The sequence below is a fragment of the Myxocyprinus asiaticus genome, chromosome 3 (assembly GCF_019703515.2).
Source record: "Myxocyprinus asiaticus isolate MX2 ecotype Aquarium Trade chromosome 3, UBuf_Myxa_2, whole genome shotgun sequence".
NCBI lineage: Eukaryota > Metazoa > Chordata > Actinopteri > Cypriniformes > Catostomidae > Myxocyprinus > Myxocyprinus asiaticus.
In genome coordinates, this window is record NC_059346.1 from 27496414 (window position 1) to 27519350 (window position 22937).

Sequence of the window (22937 nt, forward strand, 5' to 3'; positions counted from 1 at the left end):
CGGATGGGCTACAGCAGAAGACCACGAAGGGCACTTTATTAGGACCATAGTGTTCCTAATAAAGTGCTCAGTGAGTGTACTTAAAATGTGTATTAGGTGAAACTGCACTATAAACACCATACCATACATGTGAATTACTGAGATGTATTCCTGAGAAGAAAGTCTTTTTTCTTCCTACATTTATACTGATGATAGAACATTGAAATGTGAACAAGCTGACAGACTACAAACTCTTTGACTTTTACTGTACCGTAAATCTTTAATTGCTCATTACACCATGGAGGAGAGTGGCCCCTGCTGAGCTCGCAGGCATTCTCACCATTTCAACACTCCCTATCTTCCTGGACAGCTTGACAGTTGTAATGTAATTGGAGATAGTGTGGACCATATTTTTGGCATGCCCCCTGTGCTCTCCATAAGTTAAATGATCCTGCCAAGTGGCAGTTTTAATGTTGCTGTGTTACACTGTGTACATTTACAGGACCAGTTCCAACCCTCAACTAAATCTGGCATACACCGACAGCAATCATATAAGTATTTTAATAGGTTAAGCCTCTGTAAAATACAATAGATTCTTTACTGGTGGGTGGACATCCTTGACTTTATTGACTAATTGATTCAGGAAATACAGAAAATCGAATTGTCAGTTATTTACTAGCTTTTTACTCTACTTGATTATTAATGATTAGACTTGATTATCTGTTCAAACAGATTGCCATTTTATTATGATGTAAAATGATCAAGAGAACATACTGAGACATTAACAACTGAATGAGAGGAAGCTGTTTAGTGCTCCAAGCAACAAATACTTTGCAGTACAAATAACTAAATCAAGAAACTAAAATCTAACAATGATAGACTTATGAAAAATGACATACATTGTCTTCAGTTGTTTCTAATAACACATGATAGGCTAAAGATTAGAAACTTCTACATCACATTCAAAAAGTATTTTGATTATTGAAGAGATTACTTTGCATTTTATTGTCATTTGTTTCATTTAATATTTAGTCCTTTAAGATGAAAAACATTTTTACATATAAATGATGTGATCCAAAGTGCATTTGAACAGCGGTGAAACACTTTCTTATGATGTGTTACATTCATACGAGCAGACAGAGAAGTAAGTTTGAAGTAAGTTTGGAGCAGAAGAAATCGAAATAAACCTTGTGTAAATTGTCAGCTTTACGCTAAACTAAAATGCTATTTCTAGCCATTTTACATAAAAATGTTACCAGGCATAATCATATTTTTTTATCAAGAAAATTCACGTTGGATCATAATAAATTTTTTTCTAGTAATACCTTTGATATTAGGGCAAAAATCATATTCTTGATAATAATTGTTGTGTTGTTTTCCTGTAAAAATATCTATAAAAACTTCCTTAAAACAAGATCAATTTGATTTATCTTGTTTTAGAAACAACACTGCATAAGATATTTAGGTTTTTCAGAGAATGTATTTTTAACATGGCAGAGTTTTTATAGTCAAAACAAGTGAAACAAAATCTACCAGTGCTGAAGAAGTAATCCAAAGTATTTAGAATACGTTACTGACCTTGAGTAATCTAATGGAATACGTTACAAATTACATTTTACAGCATGTATTCTGTAATCTGTAGTGGAATACATTTCAAAAGTAACCCTCCCAACTCTGTCAATGGGTAGGATAATAGTATAACAGCCTTGTGCCAGATGCTCAGTAATCTTTCAGATAACACACAAAAACACATCCTGGTTGCTTTTTTGTTGTTGTTGAAGCATTTCTAAAAACCTTATATGGAGAATAAACACAAACATGGCTAATAGTTCTGAAAAGGCACACATGGTCATCTCTAGTATTTGTATAATAGAGGATAAGTCCGCTGTCCAACTCATATTACATATCTGAGAACAGCATTCTCAATTAAATCATATAAGAGTAAAAGCATCAGCAAAAATCTTGATCATTTGCAAACTCGTTGCCCTTCTTTACCATGCTTAGTGTAACTGAGACCCGTCATCTGATGACTGATCCAGAGCAAGGTGGTGAAATATGTGGAACATGTTCAAAAATAGTCAAGGTATTACTGTGGAGGTAAGGGAAAACTTCTGCATACTTCTGATCAGCTCAAGCAGGAAACCAAAGAAGGCGTTGGTTTCATAACTGCCTCTGTCGGCAGTTTGCTCAGTGGAGAAGCGTACAGAGCATCTGGTGTCAACAGTATTGCTGAGCACCAACACCACCTAGAGGAAGTGACCTGAAGCTCTTTAGATTTAGTTATTTGCTCACCTAGTTTTTGATTTTACTAGACAATAGTGCAATTGAAAGAGAATCATCTACTCATTTCATGTACTTATATAAGGTTATTAAATATTATTTATATCTGGTATTATATTTTGCGGCTGTTTATATCATTCAGTGACACAAGTCACCATTCTAACTCCAGTCTTAAAAAACATAGGCATTGTCCTGACATTACTCGATATTATCCCAAATCTAAAGCATTTTCACATGTATTCTTAAGACTGGGGAAACTCTAGTCACTCTTTAACTCCTTAGTACTTATTTGTTGCATTTGATCAGTCATCTTTGAAAAAATTTAAATCAGCATGATAAAAAACAACAACATAGAACATTCTGTATACAGCACAATTTACACTACTGCATGCAGTAATGTTTGTAATTTGGTTATGATTATGATACTATACATAGTCTGTTGCAAAAACAGTATTTATAAATACTTCTAATGTTAGCCATCAAAAATAAAAGGTTATGATCTTTTTTTTTTTTATTTTTTTTTTCACAAAAAGTTGTGTTAAGAAAACACATTAATTACTTTGAATATTAATCATTTGCACAACTGATAACTGTGAGTTACTTTGCCGGTAAGTCCTGTTTTTCCATAATGTGAATAGGGATGACAATCTCTTCAGGGAGACTGACATTAGAGCCAGGTAATGGGGCCTCTACTGAGAGAGTACCATCTGGAGACAGCATGGAGCTGATCTGTTTTAGGTCTAAGTCAACTGGAAGCCTAATGAATGACACACACGCACACACACACACACACACACACACACACACACACACACACACACACACACAAATGAAACCAGGCATGAGAATTGATGGAGCAATGCCCAACCTTCCACAGAGCTGTAATTATGAGATGTATTTAAATGTATATGCAAAATTATTCTGTTAAAATCAACATAATTTTCTTTTACTGTATTTTCAGTTTGGAGAGATAACAAAGTGTTGTTTGATGTGTTTTTCTTGTCATATTTAAAGGTGCAATCTTGGATTTACACTGACCCCTGAGGGCATGGATGCAGCATTATTCAAATGCAATAGTTTTCAATTACAGCTGCCATTGAAGAAATTCACTATTCACAGTCAGCCTTGATTAATTTAACTTATGAGTGAAAGAGTCCAGTAACAGGGCATTTACTAAAATAAAGCAAGTAGTATCTGGATGGTCATGTGATCTCAACAAGGCAGCCCCCATGAGGGGACCCTTTCCATGTTGAGTAAAACAGCTTTTATAAGGTTACTGATATGACTGGTGTCTTTATCACATGTGAACTGCATCAAAATTGCATTTCATTTCTTGAGAAGTAAAACTTTTTTAATGAGGCAAAACTCACTGAGTGCACCTTTAGAAAAGTTAAGAACAAAATGTAAGATGTAAGAATAATAATAATAACACAACTTAAAAGGTAAACATAAATAAAGTTTACTTGTATTTTCTTGTAAAGCTTCTGGAGATTAATCTATTATTTTCCTGCCATTCCTCACGATTACCTATTAAAGAAAACAGAGACATTAAGAGGCATTAAAATCAAGGCTGATTTTTTTGTTAACATAAATATGCAGTGCATCATCATTTTACATCTTCAGGTCAAATAAAGCCAAACATATTACTCCTCTTACCTTTTATCTCCAAATATCCCTCCTTGGTTTTGATGCTAATCTCCTCAGAAGAAAATGGATGAACATTTAGACAGATTTTCCAGTTATGCTGCCCTTTTGTTTTTTCACACATAGCATCGGAAACTGGTCCTTTGGATCCAGTAAATGATGTAGATGGAATCTCCATACACAATGAGCTAAAGAGAGGCACGTACATAGATCCTGGCCATGTAGATGTGCTCAATCGTTCCCTGGCTAAGTCAATCCAGCTAACCTCGTCAGGTTTAAGGAAACAGGGGCAGCTGGTGTTTTGGTCGAAAAGTTTTATTTGTGTCCTGCCCTGGAGAGGGTCCCAGCAACCATTACGATGAAACAAGGGACGAGCCATGATTAAAGTGAATTTCAAAAGAGAAAAAACTTTGAGTTTGAGTTGAGCAAGCACCTATACAATAACCAATCAAAATCTGATTTGTCAACCTGCAAAAAGCTACAGGAAGAAGCTACTCACTATCTTTTATACAGCGCTTGTCTATATAGCCTCCATCCCAAATGTCCAGTTATCCAGTCCCAAACATCAACAAAGACTCTGGGCAAGTCTTTCACCCCAGTGTTACAGTCTGACATACACAGATTGATGCCATCTTGTCTGTATAAATAAATCTAAAGGGCTAGTGGCAAATTCTTGGCAAATGACAATAGGCACACTGGCAATAGTGTTGTTTCATTAGTGGCCTCTGTAGTCTGGTCACATCTTGGTGCTCTTTCTTTTACCACAGTAACTAACTTTGTTGCACAACAGTATGTGCTCACAGCCTTTATATCAGCCCTAGAGAGTTCCTCAATTCTGTAAACAACTGTTTGAGCCAGTTAAAGGAATATTCCGGGTTCAATACGAGTTACATAAACTTTCACTTCCATTGTAAGTGCGAAGTTTGCTTTTTTTTTTTTTTTAAGAGGGATGAGTCTAACTAAATTTGTGGTAATCAATACTATGCCACAAATGCTGCCGATTAAGCATCACTTGTATTGCACACTGAATGTTCCTTTAAAGCTATACAAAGATGTTACATCAGATTTTACTATTTTAAAACAGATCAATATATTATCATCATCTGCATTTATAATTAAATTGAATTAAACCAGGATAATTTCACATTAAATGATTGTTGCCTTTTCTCCATGTTAATGTTTCTGATGTTGGATTATAAAGTAACAGTTTCTGTTAAAATTTTCAGCAAAGAGTTTCTGCCTTTTTGTTTTCATTATGGCCAAAAACGCCCATTTATAACATTTTCAGCCAAAACATTTAGGTGGTCAAAATTTCAATGCATCCCTAAAGAAAGCTGTGAACTTTCTCTAAATAGCCTTAATCACTATTAAGGTTTGTGTGTATACAAATTCAGACTGCCATTCAGACAAATTAAGTGCAAATTGCCATCGAAAACTGACCTTTGATTTTTTTTTTTTTTTTTTTTTTTTAAATGGACTTTTTCTGGGTGTATCAAGGAAAAAATAAAAATAACACAAATAAGCCACAAAATAATTCATTTTCTTTAATGACAAATCATTTGGATGAAGCATTTTATTTTTTCATAAATGCTTAGGATACTTGGATAAAGAAAAATAGTGTACCTCTAATCACACTTAACAGAACCCTACTTCAATTACCTTGATGAATGGCTTTGCTTTGAGTTTTGAGAGAAAGACTGATCTGTGATTAGTTATAAAGGCACAGAAAGAGAGGACGTTACAGTAGATATACAATGGGAATGAGAACAGTGGAGCACAAAATACAAGAAAAAGATTTTAATGTGCACACTTTTTTTGTCTTAAGTGGAATGCAGATATCAACTCTGCATTGCTTGTGTGGTCCTCTGGTTCAGCAGCACTAGAGCAGTGGGAATGTACTGAAATAAAAACATGAACAGGTTATTGGACAGAAAGCTAAATGTACTGAAATAGAAAAAGAAAACTTTTAAAATATACAAGTACTGTATGAATAAACTAAATTCCAATTCTAATACTTGAAAGGCTTGAACAGAAACAGCTATGATTTTCAGGCAAAAGTTCACATACCAATATGATTTTTACTCCTTAGGAAATATTTGTGTATGTGAGTTATCCTCTTAAACTTTACGGACCAGCTGGTGGAATATTAAAGTCCTTTACATAGCACTTACTTGGACAAGTCATATCAAATGAAAGCTCTCATTCTCAGGAAGGTGACTGTGTAGTTTATTTTGTTGCCATAATACCACAGTTTTCATTATTTTCAAATATATCTCATGACGTTTTATTTCGGTAAGGCATAAAATGCAAACATCTCTTTTCTGTGCTGACCACTGATCTGTAAGCCCCAAATAGCTTCAAACATTATCAAATCTTACCTTGGGTTGCCAGCTAAAATGAGTTAAATAAATTACTTGTTTACTTAGCTTGCTTTGGTGAATAATCCTGTTGAGTCAAAACAATTTAGAACAAAATATGAAGTCCAATAGAAAAAGTATGAGAAACAAATCATCAGCAAAATAGGTTCATCTATAGATGATGAACAGCTGGGATACTCAGCTTCCTAATGACACCTAGACTGGGCTTCTAGACAACTCAGAGGCCAAGATATTCAACAAAACAATGTGGAAGTCCTCAGCACACAAAAAAATGACTTGTCTATGGGTGAGGGCTAAAATGCATTAGAGCACCACCTACATTTCAGATCAGTATAATGTGATGGAAGGTGACAGATAAAAAAAAAATCTAGAAATACTAGAAATTTTTCTAGTACTTGTTGCCATACAGTGGAATAAAATAAGACTTTTTTGCTTTAACACATGAGGATACAACTGAAATGCCATGCTTTTAACTTTAGACATGAAAAAGAAAGGTTTATCATAAAAATGCAAATGTATACAATGTTATTTATTAATTATTGCAATCATTTCTTAAAATATAGGGGGTTATCTGTAAAATGAGAACACTTATGAAATTAGTCCACAGTATGTGTGAACAGAGAGCTTTTAAATTAGAGTGTGAAAACATTCAGGCGGCAGCCCAAAAATCCTGCAGAGTATAAGAGGTTAAGTACCCCAAAGTGAACCATATCAGACTACACCTCCCTTTGGGGACATTTTGGGATTTTAGATAACAGAGCAAACGTGTGTGCATTGTTTCTCACCAGAATTGCTAAGAAGAAGCTTCTCAGGCAAATGGATTTTCCCCAAAAGGATCTCCAAAAGCATCTGCAGACACAGCAGACTGAGTGGCTGGAGTGCTCTGTGACAGACAAGCAAAAGGAACTCACATATAAAATTAAAATAAATAAATAAATAAATAAAACAAACCACTTGCAGCACACAACAACTACAAACCCAAAGTTTCACATGTACAACAACAACCATTACAGAATTTAACAGAACTAATGCACATACTGTATTCAGGGGTGGTGAACCAAAAGGGTCATTTCCAAAAGTTTCATCAAAAAGGTTCAAGCCTGCTGCAAGAGATGGGTTTGGAGTTGCAGAGGCAGGATTAGTAGAGAAGGCAACATCGAAAAGCCCTGCTGTTGGGGCCGGGGTCAGACCCAGACCCTGAGGGAAGGACTGCTGAGGAGCAAGTTTGGATGGCCCTGGAAACAAGATGATTGATGTAATTATCAAACTGCATCAAAATTGCTATGTTATATGCCTTAAACCATAAGTTTCAGCTTACAATTAAATGTATACCATTTGAGCTAACTGAGATTTGGTTAATGTCAAAGTCATCATGGTCTGCCACCTCCTGAGCCAAGCCAACCTTACTGGAAAAGTACTGGTCAAAGGAGCCATTGGTGCTTGGGTCAGTTCCTTGTTCAGCTTTCTGGGGCTTGACCATCTGGAAATCTTTGAACATGTCTTTCCCTGTTTTCTTCTCCCCAAGGGGGTCCAATGCTGTAAAGGCACTTTTGACTGCTAGGGGTTCTTCTTTCACTGGGGGACGGGGTGGAGGACGAGGGGGAACCAAGGCACCCTGCTGCCCGCCCATCATTGCACTAGGAGGCATCATGGTGGGGAATTGATTTGGTTGGAATGGGCTGGCCATAGGACCAGAGGTGTGCCAGGCCGCAACAGGTGCTGTGGTTCCTGGTTGACCCCAGGCTTGCGTGGCAGCTGGTGGACCAAAAGGTGAAGCTCCTTGTGGCCCCCATGAAGGTGCAGGCAGGCCTTCGAAGGCAGACGGTTGAGGGAAAGGTTTTGGCAGTGCCCCTGGAACTATAACTTGAGGAACAACACCCTGAGGAGGAAACATTGTGGGTGTCTGACCCCATGGAGATGGGGCTGTTCCAGGAGTTTGAGTGACAGAAGCAGGGCCCAGAGATAATGAACCTATAGAACACCAAATAACATTTAATACATACTACAAAAATCACACGTAGTTTAAAAAAAAATAAAAATGTTCACAACGCCATCCAAACAATTATCCTTTCTTGAAGCCAAACAGCCAACAGAATGGTAAAAGCAGTGTTTCTAGAAGATCTCACTGTAAAGTTTAATTATAACATCAAAAAAAGTTGAGCTTAAAATCAACTCAAGCTTACGTTATCAGTAACAGACAATAATGATTCATAAAGCAATTAACATTTGCCTCAACATACTGTAGCACTAGAACTTGGTTCAGTATAAAAAAATTAAGATCAGCCTTTTCAGTTATACCAAGTGCATTGATGGTGGAGTCTGGTGTGGCGTTAAATAGGTCAGCTGGAATGGAGGAATTTTGGTTTGAGGGAAGAGACTCATTCTGGGTTGGTGGAGCGAAGAGGTCAGCTCCAAACAGGTCATTTCCAGGTGACTGTGAAGGCAATGTTATTATAAAATATTTTTAATAATCTGCAAATAGTTATACTGCCACTTGAGAAGCATTTAATTCAAATATAAGAAATTATGATAAAATGTTATGCCAGCAAAAATCAAAAACAGAAAAAAACTTTTACATTAATAGTCAATTGTGGATCAAGACATTAAAAAAATCCCTTGGTGGCTAGTTGACATGGTTGAATACTTACCCTGCACATTTATTGGAGGTACAAGGAAATGTACCAAGTGTTTTAGTGCAATTTCAATATAACTGTATTTCTTAGAAGTGCCCGTGAACTGACAATGAGCATGCAATCGTTTAGTGAAGCATGTGGTTAGTCATGGCAATTCTATGACATTATGTCCATCTACCACTATACAAACATTAAATAATTTTGTCTATTATGTATTATGTTTGTAAAGGAACCTTTTAGTTTAGATGCATGCCGAATATGCATCCAGCTTCTGCGTTCTTCAGAAGAAAAAAATAATTATTGGCATAACTTGGTGCTGTTCTTAATCATCAAAATGCACATTACCAATTTGACACTCTTACAGCTAAAGTACAATAGTGCTATGTCCCTTAAAGGGATAGTTCACCCAAAATGAAAATTCGGTCATAACACTCATGTTGTTCTGAACTCATATGACTTTCTTCTGTGGAAAACAAAAGGAGATGTTGGGGCATAATGACAGCCTCCGTCACGTTCACTTTCATTGTATTGAAAAAAATAAGCAATGGAAGTGAATGGTCCACCATACTAACATATTGCCTAACATCTCCCTTTGTGTTTCACAGAGGAAAATAAATCATACGGGTTTGGAACAGCACAAGGGTGAGTAAATGAAAGAATTGTAATTTTTGGGTGAACTACCCCTTTAACACGGGTTTAGTAATGTGGTAGTTTGTGTGTGCTGAAAACCACATGTAAACAACAAACACCTTCCCCCAAACCAAACTACACTCATCTTGACTAATGTCAGTTCTATGAGACAGCCTACAAGGACTTTCTCTAACCATAATTTTTAAACCATCCTTTAGAGTACTTGTCTTGTAATACCACCACTCAGAAACATACATTATGCAAATCTTTATATGAAGATCCTGGAAAAAAGGTCACAAAGTTAATAATTGGATTTATCAGTAAATGTTTAAAATTGTTAACAAAAGGATGATTTAGCCAGCCTTGGTTCACTGTAACACTGATAATTTTGTTTATTCCTGCACAGCACAGTCCTTGTAGTCTCTCTCAGCCTTTGTACAGTAATACCAACTGAGAACTCCCGTGAGGAGTTTCTCATCACAAATGTTCACCTTCTCTCTCCTTCGCATGTATCCAGACTTCAAGCTTTGAGGTGGGGGGCAAAGGGCCATCAACCCTCCATTTTGGGCAGTGGGTGGCAGGGTTTTGCCATTATTGATGGGTGAGGTTTGAAACATTAGCACTGATTTGCTTAATCCATTACACGAGAGAGGAGTTTGGCAGAAAGGTGGACCTGATTTGTAAAATCCATTTAAAATGGGTGGGTTCTTTACTGAGGGATTCTGGCTAAAGAGGGCATTGCTTTTGGCATTCAGATCGCATAAAAGAAGCTTGTTTACTTGTGCATTTGAACTCTTATGTGACAACTGGGTATCAAATAGTTCATTTAATTGCTGACTGTTTGGAGAGGAGTTTTCTCTCTGGCTTTGCTCAGAGTCCAGCCCATACAAGAGGAAACTAGAAAGACCTGACTCTTTACTGGAAAAATACATGGAATCTGATTGATCTTTGATAGGAGAAAATGGATCTTCACTAAAGAGATCTGAACTAGGAGAAGGAAAAAGATCTGATGTGGATGAAAAGGGTCTGTCATCTGGTGTATTGCTGGTGATAGGTGGGTACAAGACGAACAGATTTCCTTTAGGGGTGACTTGATTGCCATCAATCACAACAGCTAAGTCAAGCAGCAGAACACTGTCAGGCTGATTTTAGGGGGACATACAAAAGAAATGGAGAAATGAAAAAAAAACAGGTGAGGGGTAGATTGAATCATACTGAAAGATAAAAAAAAAAAAAGTCAGATAGTTAGAAAATTCTCAGATATAGGAATTTCAAAATATAATGTACAAAGTTCTGCATCTGTAACATGAACATTTCCAAAAAAGGGTCTCAAACACCAGTAACAGGATGTGCTTTCATCCCATTTTCTTAGGTCTGGGTGCCATCTTCTGGCCAATAGGACTCTTGCATTTTAAATATAATCATAATGAGCAGTAAAGCAGCATTTTATTATCCATTTTTTACATTAACAACATGCTATACAAATGCTTGAGCCTCTTAAATGATAAATGAGGTCTGATGGATGCTTTGGCAGATGAGCATCTAGCATACATGAAGAAAATGAGCCCCAAATTTTATAATGCTAGTCAACGGTAGGAAAAAATTAAAAGTTTAGTATTTAACAAGGCAAACTCTTTACTCACTCAAAAGTGAAATTCATTGGATATTCTTTTTTTTTTTTTTTTTTTTAAAGTATACGTTGAATAGTGATCATTACCGTAGGAGAGTGAATGTCTGGTGGTGTGGACATATCTCCGAACAGGTTCATCTGCTCCACAGTCTGAGAGAAATGCATACAAAACATGACAACTATGTTGTGAGGATTGCAGAGTCATGTGTTCGATTTGATTTTTATAAACCAATTTGATGTACAGTACAGATTTTTTTTAAAGTTGCGTGCACTTACCGTCACAGCATTTTCTTTGTCATCCAGGGTGAGTAAAGTATCACTACCATTCTAATAATAGAAAATAATGAAAGATTAATATTAAAGCAATACATTTAAAAATATTGAAACACAGGCCAATACTGCTTATACCCACCTTGATCGCTGAACCATTTGCTTCACCCTGCAAAGGAAGCAATGATTTCAGTCATTTACAAAGAAATAAAAACAGTATATAATTTTGGGATAGCAGGGGCCTTCTTTTTTTTTCCTACTATAGTGATGACAACTACTTGCTTTTCATTTAGAAAATAAATTGGATACATAAAAAAAAAAATAATAAAAAACAACAAAAAAAAAAAAACCCACTTCAAAATGTAAAAGACTGACAAATATCTAAGTGAATTAAAAAGAGATCTACCTAAAAATTTGAATACCCATCTGCACCACCGAAGTGGGGTGGAGTGATTATTTAAATGTTCTGAAGATCGTCAAATTTTCAAAAATGCAAGCAAACGCTTTTATTTTATTAAAATGTAACAATTCATATTGTTGCTTATGTTTTCATCTGTAAGTTGTTTTGGATAAAGGTGAATGACTAAATGTACTCGTAAACATAAAGTCAGAAAATCCTACTGTTGTCAGAAAGCATTAAAACCATCTCCAGCACCTTCAGTGCAGCCTCCTCCTCTTTCTTCTTCATGTTGAAGATCAGCTGAAATAAGTCCTTCAAATCAGTGACCAGAGGCTCAGCCTGTGGGAAAGGCAGAAGAGTATGAGTACTCTGCTTACACCTTGGATACAAATAATTAAAAAAAAATTCATATATGAATAAAACATTGGATTTAAATAGAATACTCAATCACTGCATGCGGAGCCTTAAATATGCAAGATTTGTCATCCATGTAGATTTGTCATTGGACTTTTTTGTGTCACATGAACAAACTATGACCTGCTGAGTGGTCTTAATAGCAAAGAACTGGTGCTGTCTCTCTGCTCCGCACACATATCCAAATGCCCGGTTATCAGTGACATCACGAGCGATGAATGAGATCTTATTCACCACATGCTCATGCTCTATAACCTGAGTGTGTGAGAGAGAGACATAGAGGGACACACACACACAGAGAGAAAAATGGTAGACTGAAAGCACGGCATGAGACTGAGAACCTGGCAAAAAGAAATGAAAACAACAACAAAGGAACCTTATTTTAGTTCAGTAATGTATGCATCCATGTAATTTACTAACCCCAGTTTTCTCATCCACAATTTTGATTCCTGTAAGAGAGATGTTCACCCAGATTCTTTGCTTGTGCTTGCCTTGAGAACGAGCAGCTATTGCCATGCCCTGTAAACATATGTAAACACTAAATCAATAAAGAGAGTAAAAACTGGGGTACTGAAGAAATTGCTAGTGCCATTAGGCTTTAGAGTCAAAGATTGCCTTGCAACCTCAACAGTGTGAACCAAACAAAATTCACAGCAGAGAAGGTAGCCATTTTGGATTTTCACCTTTAGTTTCATCATGGAATCCTGACACATTTTATCCCCTCTGGCTTCTGGGACATCATCCACACCAATAAGCTTGGCTTTATACCTCACTCCATCACCCTGAAACCTGGCCAGCAGGAAGTCATCTGTCTTCTCTGGGACTGTGGAGGGAAAGGGAAAGTTTACACTAAAAAAAGATTTTAACATATTTGCTGTAGGCAACTTCAACCTGATACAAAAATAAATAAATAAATAAATAAATAAATAAATAAATAAATAAAGAGAATGGCTGACAAGATTACTCAATTTAATTCCATTATTTGATCCTCGATTACACTACAGCTTTCAACAAATTGACAATATGCCAGAGGTGAGACAGTCCACACTGTCTGACGTAATATGTGCGAAACAGCCCTAAATGATGTAGCAGCCAAAATGTCTGTCAGCTGTAATAATTTTGCTTGGTATCTGCGTTTCACTGTCATTATTTAAACTAGGAGTACAAATCCAAACTTAGACTAATGAACACATTTTAGGCAAACACAACTGCATAACATTATGCAAGCAGAGTTATGAAATCATGTCTTTCAGAATGCTTGATTAATCATCAAAATAATCATCACATTACTCGTCAAAATAGCCCTAAAAGAGAGAGAGAAAGAGGTTATACCGTACCTTTTTTCCTCTCCCTCCAGAATGCAGCCTTGGTTGCAGGTGCAATAGGTGTTGAGGTGGAGTATGTTGGTTCAGTGGTGGGTTCTGCTGGGGCAGCAGGTACAACTATGACGGGCTCAGCATCAGATGGCTGTGACATTATGGGTGCTTTGTTACAGGAGAATGAGAGCTAAAGAAAGGACAAAACTGAGCCAAAGAGGCACAAAAATAGAGGACAACCAGGTAAGATATTCAGCAACCACACATTCTCAGCACTGCGCCTGGACAGGTAGAGAAGACGAGACAACAGAAAATGGGTAGTTCAGAAAGCGTTAAATTAAAAACGTTTCCAGTATCTATTTTGGCCATGCTTTAGTCACACGTATAGATACAGCTCTCTTCAATAGTTTATTCTGATCGGTCAATTTCTGCATGGACCGGTTAAATATTTACATATAATGACCACTAAATGTATAATTAGCATAATAGTTCATGGCAACATACCGGTGCTAATTTCATGTCTCTCTGATCACAGCGGTCTCTCGTTATAGAATTGGCACCATCATGCGACTCAAAATGGTTACTGACATTAGTCAAAATGGCCTCATTGGGTTTCGTACTAAATACCTTAGCTAACTTGTCAAAAGGAAAAAGTAACTTGGAATTGATCATTAATTAAATAAACTAATACTGTTGCGGTGTTCACATTGTTGTTAAACTAGGCTAATGGTTTTCCAAGTTGTAATGGACTATTTTTCTTAGCGGAAGCTTTATGATAATTTGCAAGCAAGATAATTAAATAATGTATCATGTCCATGTATTTATTTGGCATGTTGCCATATAATAAGAAGGCACACAAAATTCTGTAAAAGGAATCTCTCACTTCCATTTCTACACCTAATCCCCATATTTTCTATTAAGCAAATTCCCCAATTTTCCACAATGGATCCAAAACTTAAGCATCAATTAAAATGTAAATACTTCAATTCCTCATTTTAGATATAAAAAATGTGAACTCCCACAAAGAAAACAACTCTGCATTGCATGTGGTTGTTTGGGATATATAATGCATAAATCAATCTACCAAATGGAAATGTTACACAGTAACACTGCTCATACAGGATCACCCAACAGATGGATAAACATCTGCAGGTCAGTCTGTTAAACTCCAACAGTGTCTTATTCAATAAAAGACAAATAAGGTAAGATTTAGTTAAATGGTCTGAAAGACATACCTTATGAGCAGCCTATAGATGTTGTTTAGCTGTGTATTTCTCAGTAAAATGTGGAAAGAGAGCAAAGGTGGATAGATCAAAGGTTGAGCAATTAAAATCTGTTAATTTTATTCTAGCAGCTCTTCAGCCCTACAACACAGCTCCCACCCCATGATTCTCAATGTCCTACTATTCATATTTATCTAAAACTACTTTTCCCCGTTTTCATTTGGAAAGAAAACTGAGGTACTGAGATTATCTGATTATCTGTTGCTAATCTTACATGAATTTATAGGACACGCTTACAAGTTTACATAATCGCAACAGGGCAGGTGCCAAAAGCAGCGGGGACAAAAATCTGTCCAAAATGGAGCAGAAAATATTTTTATTAGTGACAAAACTGAGATGCAAGCCATTTGCCATCATGGCACACGTCAATTTATTTGCAGCATTTAAGTTTTATCATTAACCCCACATTCTATTAGGTCATATGACAGAGTCATAAAATGTCCATGAGTAGCATGCTTCTTTTTTGACTTTCACAATAAGAAACTATGACAATTTACATAGGCATATTCTATAGAAATTATAATCAGAATGCATAAATAAATGTATAAATAAAATAATGGCAAATCATTTGCAAATAATACATTATTTTAAGAGTTTAAATGGTGCTTTTTATGGTGCTTAACAGCTGACAACGTTAAACTGAAAAAAAAAAAAAAAAAAAGAGACATGCAAAGCAATACTAGAAGAAATATAAACATTTATGATAAACAAGTTTATCAGTCGAGTTTGGATTACAGTGCCTTATCAAGAGCGGAAAACAGTGGCAGGATTGCTGTAATATAATTCTAATTATTGCCCAGTGGCCAGGGTCATGCAATGTGAAATGGCATGCAACGCATCAACCATAAAACAAGGGTGACAAGTGCAACCTGCATGATTTTTTCACTCAACCACACAATAAAATGGTCATAAAAGTTAAAAAAAAATCATAGTCTAATCTCTTCACTGAAGCCACTCAGTACATTATACAGAAATTCAATCAATTAAAGTGTCTAAAGAATTTATTCTGGAGCATTTGAATATATTGTTTTATGTAGACATTCTTCAATTAAACAAATGCCTTTGAATCTTCAAAAATAAAAATGCAACAAATTACCCCATGTAATGGCTTGTTTATATTCTTGTGAGGTCTGGTCTCACAGCCCTGGCTGTTAAGTAACTTAAGTAGAGCCCAAAGTCACAACAGTTACGTTTCATTAAAACAGAGGATTCAGCAACAGTTGAGGGAGTTCATAAACGGAGGCAATAATTCTACATCAGCATCCTTACAAGATCAGTAAAGTGATACATTAACCCATGTTAACCATGCACAAAATGTAATCTTCCTAACAAAAGACTTATGAGGTTCAATACATTACGAATACCTTTACCTTATGATTACTAATAGGAACAAAAAAAATGAGGAATAGAGGAAAGTTATAAAATATACCAATATTCACGGTAAAGCATCTGATGTCTCATTTTTGCTGGTTCTGACATTCTGCATCAACTCTCAATCACCACGTGCTGTTAAATTACCTACTAAATTTCACTTCATGCACAGTCCATTTTTAATTAGTTTTTTTAATAGTTAAAATAGATCTATAAATTAGTAGACCATAACTGTGAGCATTCAGTGACAACAGACATTTTATTTGATTTTTGGTTCCCCTTAATTGCCCGTTTAAAATATATATATTTTTAACGTTTTATTTTGGACAGTAACTCTTGCGAAGTCCTTGAAATCCCTAAACTGGGCACTCAAAACTAATATGCACGTGACAACAGAATTTAAAGTATGCATAAGTAGGACACGCAGTTAAGTTTAAATTAATTTCAACACCTGCTGACAGTCATTTTCTTTTTTACAGGCCAATTAGATCCCGTTTCATAACATTTCATTACCTATTCCCCAATTATCACATTATATTTCCCCCATAGGAATGATACAAAGTTACGCCGAACTTACAGGTAAGACCTTTTTTATATATTAAACATCAGTCCACACACGCCACTTAGGTAGGGTTAATAATATTCGAGGATGGAGTGCCACAGATTCATTCACTTACCGCAATTATGCATTCTTGAACTCCATACCTGGAACACTGATAGCAAACCTATAATTGTGCAGATGAGCACTATGGCCAGTTTGAATGGGTGCTGAAGCCAAATCACCAACTTGCTCCAGACGGGCGGTCCTCAGCCTCCTCAAGCTGCTCCTGCTGCGGACTCCGTGCAAAACTGACCGAGACTCCAGACTCGAGCGCCTCCCACAGGTACCGCGTTTAAACCAAATTAATTCTACCTTTATAACTTTTAGGCCTACTACTGCGTTACCTTACAGCTAACTAAATATAAGAACACCTGTTCTGATGTAATGCGAAAGCGACTTTGTGTTAATAAACACTATTAATTTTAGCAGCTGAAATCAAAGGCACAGGCTTAATTGATCATGGCACTGTGTTCATTTATTATGGAAACAGTATGTCAAATAAGAAATTAATAAGAATTGTTTCGTACATTTACATAAACAAATGCAATGTGCAGATGGCTTTTTCCTTACACTGGAACATGTCTGAAAATGCATTCTTTTGTCCATCCTTCCTTCCTTGCTACCCTTCCTCTGCTGACAATGCAGCCATACACAAGGGTAAATAAAATGCTTATGAAATTAAAGAGGGATTTAAAAAAAAAAAAAAAAAAAAAAAAAAACACTTGTAAAGGATCTCGTTATTATTAAAGGGTTATGCATGCAGTGGTGTGCCTCATGTTATTTCTAACACATAAAACTACACTAAAGTGAAACAATGTTTTTCCAAGGCCAACACATCCTGTCGAACTGACGTGACCCACATGTCAGACGAAAGCTTACAGCTCAGTGTGTCTTTAACAACCACAAGCTTTTATTTTTATAATCTTCTTTCTGTACACTTTTTAAAGTGTAGTCTTGAAAACTACCATGTTTCCACACTAACTTTGGTCAATATTCAAGAGTCATATGCATGTTTGGTATATTTGTGATTTGCTCTTATTTAAAATAATAATAATAATAATTATAATAATAATAATAATAATAATAATGATGATGATGAATACAAACTGGTGCATGTACCTTGATCAATCAGTATCTATGCCAGTTTTTCTTTTCCAGTGTAGCAGGTATTAATTCTAATCTGTTTAACTTCACTCAAAATCCTTATATTCAACTGCTACAAACTGATTTATATGTGTGGAAAAGGAGGAAATTATTTTGTGGGAAAAAAATATATAAATGTATTTGTTACCGTTTATATGAGTTTTATGCGCGTCGCAGTTGTTACGTCATTGGCGCGCTGCCATTCTCCCGCTTTTAGGCTGCGTTTCATTTAAAAATTGTAATCCATTTCCCTCGCAAGCTTCACTCCGTCTCATGGACTCGCTAAACGTCACTGCTTACGTTGCGCGAGTGTCCACTACTGTCGGAAGACGTGCAATGTGTTTAACTGGAACACCCTTGACCCTTGATCACTTGGAGCATGTTGAAGGCTGATGTCAATTTCTGGAATTATTATGTGATTTTTGCACCTGAGAAAACAATGTTTTCGGAGATTGATTTCAGAGGCTTATGTATAAATCTCGTATGTTTATTTGTATTATTATTATCATTATTTATTTATTTATTTTTCATTAGAATGAATTGTTGGATAGGATTAATCAAGATTTACACAAACAAAAATGTTAACATAACAATATGTGATAAACAGTTTAAGGTAGCTACAAGTATTATGCTGTTAAATCTCAATATAACTTTTCTAAACTGCTTAACTGAACTAACTTCACTTCCATCATACATTAGAGTTGTGTGGGGGTGGATTTTATGAAGTGCAATCTGTAAAATGCTGAAGTCCCTCACACCTGTATGTGCATGTTAATCTGGCAGTAATCATTTATCAGTGTCAGGCAGCCTGTTTTATTCAGTGGTTTGCTGAATGGGGTGCCAAACATTGACAAGACCCACCTCATGACCCATGAGCTTGTAAACAGTTTGATAATGTTCTGAGAATAAAACAAGTAAACGAGTCCACTTTGCGGCCAACATTAAAATAAGCTTTTAGAATCTCTTTCCTGAATATTTTGGTTTACTTTTAAACCAGACTCCTGATATAGAGTGTTAAATTGAATACTAAATTACCATTGCATTGAAGTATGGTAAAATAATCAATTAATAATTTTATTCAGCCTTTATTCAGTTTTACTAACACATGATAGAAAGTATAGCAGCTAAACTTAAAGCAATCGCAGAATGGTCCCATCAGTATACACTTCAGAAAATTGTGCATCATTCATTGAGTGCATGTCTGGGCTTAAAAGATAAAACTATGCAGAACTTTTTATCTTCTCTGCTCCATGTTCTACTTAACGGCTGATGTGGCCCCAGTACCAAAATAATTGCACACCCCTGCTCAATTGAATATGTAAGACTAATACTGTAAATTGGCAAGCAGATTTTCTTGAATACCAGCAAACACACAAAAATCCTTGCATTTTGTGAATGCACAAAATGCTGCATCAAAACTTCTTTACGTTGTTTAAGTAGCATTTAAACATGATTTAATCTATTTAAAAATGTGTAATTAAGATACATCTCCACTTTATACAGAGCATCCCCACTATTTTCAGAAGCACCCTCAATGATTTTGATCTGGAATATGGAGCTGCCTGAAGCGTACATCAGAGTAGGCTCACTCCCTTGGTCAAAATCGAGGGGTTGAGGGAAGGTCTGTCAGTAGAAACTTCCTTTGCTCACTTAACGAAGTGTAGTAGTAAAGTAGTAAATCTCCTTGTGAGAGACGCAATAGGGGTCGTTCCCCATACGGTGCACAGAGAGAATGTCACAGCCGTTATTTTCTCATAATATACACAGAATAAAATGCAGAAAGACGGTGGCCTCCGGCCTATCTGCATCCGTGACATTTAAATTGAGCCCTCTTTGGGTTCTGTTCATAATGATAACATACAAACAATTCTCTCTCTTATGCTTTCACGCTCATAAACCATACCTTAGTGTACTTATTAACTTTGGCTCAGGACATTCTTGAGAATTTGCCTTGCTTCCCATTTCACACACTGTGCACAACCGCTTCCCAATGGTGAGCGGCACGCTATCAAAATTAGTGTCAAATATAAAGCGCCTGCTATACAGTTATGTGAACGCGTGGCAGGCGCTCACGGGCATGTCAGATTGGATGCTAAAAATGAACGAACACGGGCATTTGATCCAATTCGCACGCAGACTGCCTCGCTTCATCAACATTTTGTCCTTGACAGTTCCATCGGGAGACGTGCCTGTCTTTCGTGCAGAAATTCAGAATCTCACAAAAGATGCGATAGAGATTGTTCAGAGCTGCCACGCCCGCAAAGGGTTTTACAGCTGCTACCCTTTCTTTTCTAAGAAAGACAGCAGGCTTTGGCCAATCTTAGATCTGAGATGCTTGAATCACATGCAGGCAAATCGCCCATTCAAGATGTTGGCTCAGAAACAGATATTATTGCACATCTGCCCACGGGACTGGTTTGCGTCAATAGATCTAAAGCACACATACATACATATCCAAACTGTACCGCGCCACAGGCTGTTCTTGAGATTTGCATTAGATGGGATGACATATCAAAGTCCTTCCCTTCGGATTGTTTCTGGCCCGCGCATGTTCACGAAATGTGTCAGTGCGGTGTTTGCCCCCTTGAAGATGAACAGCATGTGCATTCTGAATTACCTTGACTATTGGCTATTACTGGCCTAATCGGAGGCTCTGCTATATGAGCACAGGGACTTGATACTTCACCATTGGTCTCGATGTCAACTGGGCGAAAAGCACACTTTCTCCCAGCCAACAAATCCCCTTGTGGGGGGTTCAACTCAACTCCATGAGCATGTGTGCGCACCTCACAAGCAAGCGCATCCAGACCATTCACCAGTGTCTGTCTCAGTTCAAACTGGGGAAAGCATTTCCACTGAAGTTTTTTCAGAAAATGCTGGGTTTTATGGAGGCAGCATCCGCTGTCATACGGATCTTTTCTACATGAGACCTCTCCAGTGCTGGCTCAAACACCATGTACTGAGTCACACCTGGCGTCGGGGGTGCATGCCCGTCACCGTGACTCGCCGCTGCCTGGCTGCTCTAGTACCATGGACAGCTCCAAACCTTTATCAGTAGGGTGTGGTGCTGGGTCAGGTTTTCATGCAGAAAGTGGTGACCACGGATGCGTCCAACTTGGGTTGGGGCGCGCTGTGCGATGGACACCCGGTTTTCAGCACTTGGACAAGTGTGAAATGGGCATGGCACATCAACTGCTTGGAAATGCTAGCCATCTTCTTAGCGATGAAAGCTTTCCATTCCAACATAGTGAATTATCACGTTTTGATTTGCTCAGACAATATGACAGTGGTGGCATACATAAATCGCCAAGGCGGCACTCGATCACTACCAATGATGAGCCTGGCGCAACGGCTCCTCGTGTGGAGCACATGCCATCTCCTCTCCCTGCGCACAACATATGTTCCGGACCATCTGATCTGCGGTGTGGAAATGTTATCATGCCAGGGACCGATGGCAGGGGAATGGAGTCTTCATTCTCAGATGGTTCTGAGGATTTGTACTCCATGTCCCAAGCCCCGCTGGGAGTGGACGCCTTGGCCCACAAGTAGCCGGCGAAATGCAAAAACATTTCCTCTGGTGCGTCTCCTTCATTCTGTCATCAGCAAAGTCTGAGAGGAAAAGGAATCGGTTCTACTGATTGCGCCAAAATGGCCCAACCAGCCATGGTTTCCGGAAATTATGGAGATATTAGGCAGCCCTCGATGGGAAATACTGCTGAGGAGCTGTGGATCCTACACGTATAGCCCCTGAATGGAGCACAGCGCATGAGCTGGAATTGGCTCAGTCTATACTGAACACCATTTTACAAGCTAGAGCGCCATCTACGAGATGCCTCTATGCACTAAAATGACGTGTGTTTGTGGATTGGTACTCTTCATGCAACAAAGACAGAGTGAATTGCTCCATAACAAAGATCCTTGCATTCCTTCAAGAGCAGTTGGATGCAGGTCTTACTCCGTCAATGCTTAAGGTCTATGTAACAACCATATTGGCATTTCACGCCCCAGAGGCTGGTTCCAGTATAGGCAGGCTTGATCTGATCATAAGTTCCTTAGGGGAACGAGGCGCTTGAACCCCCCTTGCCCTGCTACAGTTCCAACATGGGACTTAAATCTGGTGCTGAGGGCGCTTACGAGCCCCCTGTTCGACCATTGGAATCTGTTGAGTTGCGTGTGCTCTCTTTAAAGACTGCACTTTTGTTGGCTCTGGCCTTTACAGTAAAATGGGTTGGTGATATACAGGTGCCGTCCGTTGAGGGTTCATGACTGGAATTCGGTCCGAGGCTTTCAAAAGCCACCATCAAACCCAAAAAAGGCTATGTGCCTAAGGTGTTTTACACTCCCTTAAGGGCTCAGATAGTGCACCTACAAGCTTTCTCTTCTCCACTGTCTAATTTGGATGAGGAGCAGTTAGTGCAAATATTATGCCCCGTGCGGGCATTGCACACGTATGTGGAGCGCACTCGCTGTCAGATCAGCTCTTTGTTTGTAATGGAGGATGCACAAAAGGCATGTCCATCTCAAAACAATGGCTGTCTCACTGGAACGTTGATGCGATCACCGCCTATGAGTCACAGGGCATTAGATGCCCTATTGGCGTGAAGGTGCATTCAACTAGAGGAATAGCTTGCTCATGGGCATAGACAAATGGTATATCCCTACAGGATTTACATCACGATGGCACCGTGGATGGCCGCCTCAGTGTGGAGCGCTCCTATTCTTTTGTTGATTTTGTTTGTTTGTCCTGTGTTTAGTTATCGCTTTCCAGTCAGTTTTACCGGGGATGAACTGCTGAACATTTGGCAGCACATACCAGACTATCTTTTCCCAGTTTTTGAATATTCAGAGCTTTGATGTTCAAGAGACACAGGCGAGGGAGACGAGCAGGCGCACTGGTCAAGCTCCGTTGGCGCGGCTTTCGAACAGCGCTGCCGAGCATTCATCTAGCGACTCTCCGCTCTCTTC

At 37.8% G+C, this 22937-nt stretch overlaps 2 protein-coding genes across 6 annotated transcripts; both read right to left on the reverse strand.

The window, feature by feature from the left end:
- Window positions 1-450: 450 nt before the first annotated feature.
- Window positions 451-5319, reverse strand: hspb15 (heat shock protein, alpha-crystallin-related, b15). Its single transcript, XM_051677635.1, has 3 exons — window positions 3916-5319; window positions 3723-3786; window positions 451-3016 (listed from the first exon to the last, which is right to left on the reverse strand). Exons 1-3 carry the CDS (start codon window positions 4280-4282, stop codon window positions 2857-2859), a joined length of 591 nt encoding a protein of 196 aa, XP_051533595.1. The 5' UTR covers window positions 4283-5319; the 3' UTR covers window positions 451-2856.
- A 114-nt stretch (window positions 5320-5433) lies between these two features.
- On the reverse strand, window positions 5434-17075 carry dab2 (DAB adaptor protein 2). Of its 5 annotated transcripts, none has more exons than XM_051677591.1 (14): window positions 16906-17067; window positions 13596-13855; window positions 12942-13081; window positions 12679-12777; window positions 12382-12513; window positions 12100-12183; window positions 11587-11613; window positions 11451-11501; window positions 11262-11324; window positions 8580-8715; window positions 7614-8252; window positions 7320-7516; window positions 7067-7164; window positions 5434-5801 (listed from the first exon to the last, which is right to left on the reverse strand). In XM_051677591.1, exons 2-13 carry the CDS (start codon window positions 13732-13734, stop codon window positions 7090-7092), a joined length of 1782 nt encoding a protein of 593 aa, XP_051533551.1. In that variant the 5' UTR covers window positions 13735-13855; window positions 16906-17067; the 3' UTR covers window positions 5434-5801; window positions 7067-7089. The 5 variants fall into 5 exon arrangements, with proteins under 5 accessions (XP_051533551.1, XP_051533559.1, XP_051533567.1 ...); XM_051677599.1 differs by having other exon boundaries at window positions 13596-13781; window positions 16906-17066; XM_051677607.1 differs by having other exon boundaries at window positions 13596-13764; window positions 16906-17061.
- Window positions 17076-22937: the final 5862 nt, after the last annotated feature.

Excerpts from the sequence above, each read along its gene's own strand:
- hspb15 (XM_051677635.1), bottom strand. The coding sequence starts at position 4,282 with ATGGCTCGTCCCTTGTTTCATCGTAATGGTTGCTGGGACCCTCTCCAG. Across the intron at positions 3,787-3,915 it reads GGGATATTTGGAGATAAAAG|GTAATCGTGAGGAATGGCAG; the intron begins GTAAGAGGAGTA and ends TTTCTTTAATAG. Across the intron at positions 3,017-3,722 it reads AGCTTTACAAGAAAATACAA|GCTTCCAGTTGACTTAGACC; the intron begins GTAAACTTTATT and ends GTCATTCATTAG.
- dab2 (XM_051677591.1), bottom strand. The coding sequence starts at position 13,734 with ATGTCACAGCCATCTGATGCTGAGCCCGTCATAGTTGTACCTGCTGCC. Across the intron at positions 11,325-11,450 it reads ACAAAGAAAATGCTGTGACG|ACTGTGGAGCAGATGAACCT; the intron begins GTAAGTGCACGC and ends CATTTCTCTCAG. Across the intron at positions 8,716-11,261 it reads CAGACATTCACTCTCCTACG|TCACCTGGAAATGACCTGTT; the intron begins GTAATGATCACT and ends TTGCCTTCACAG.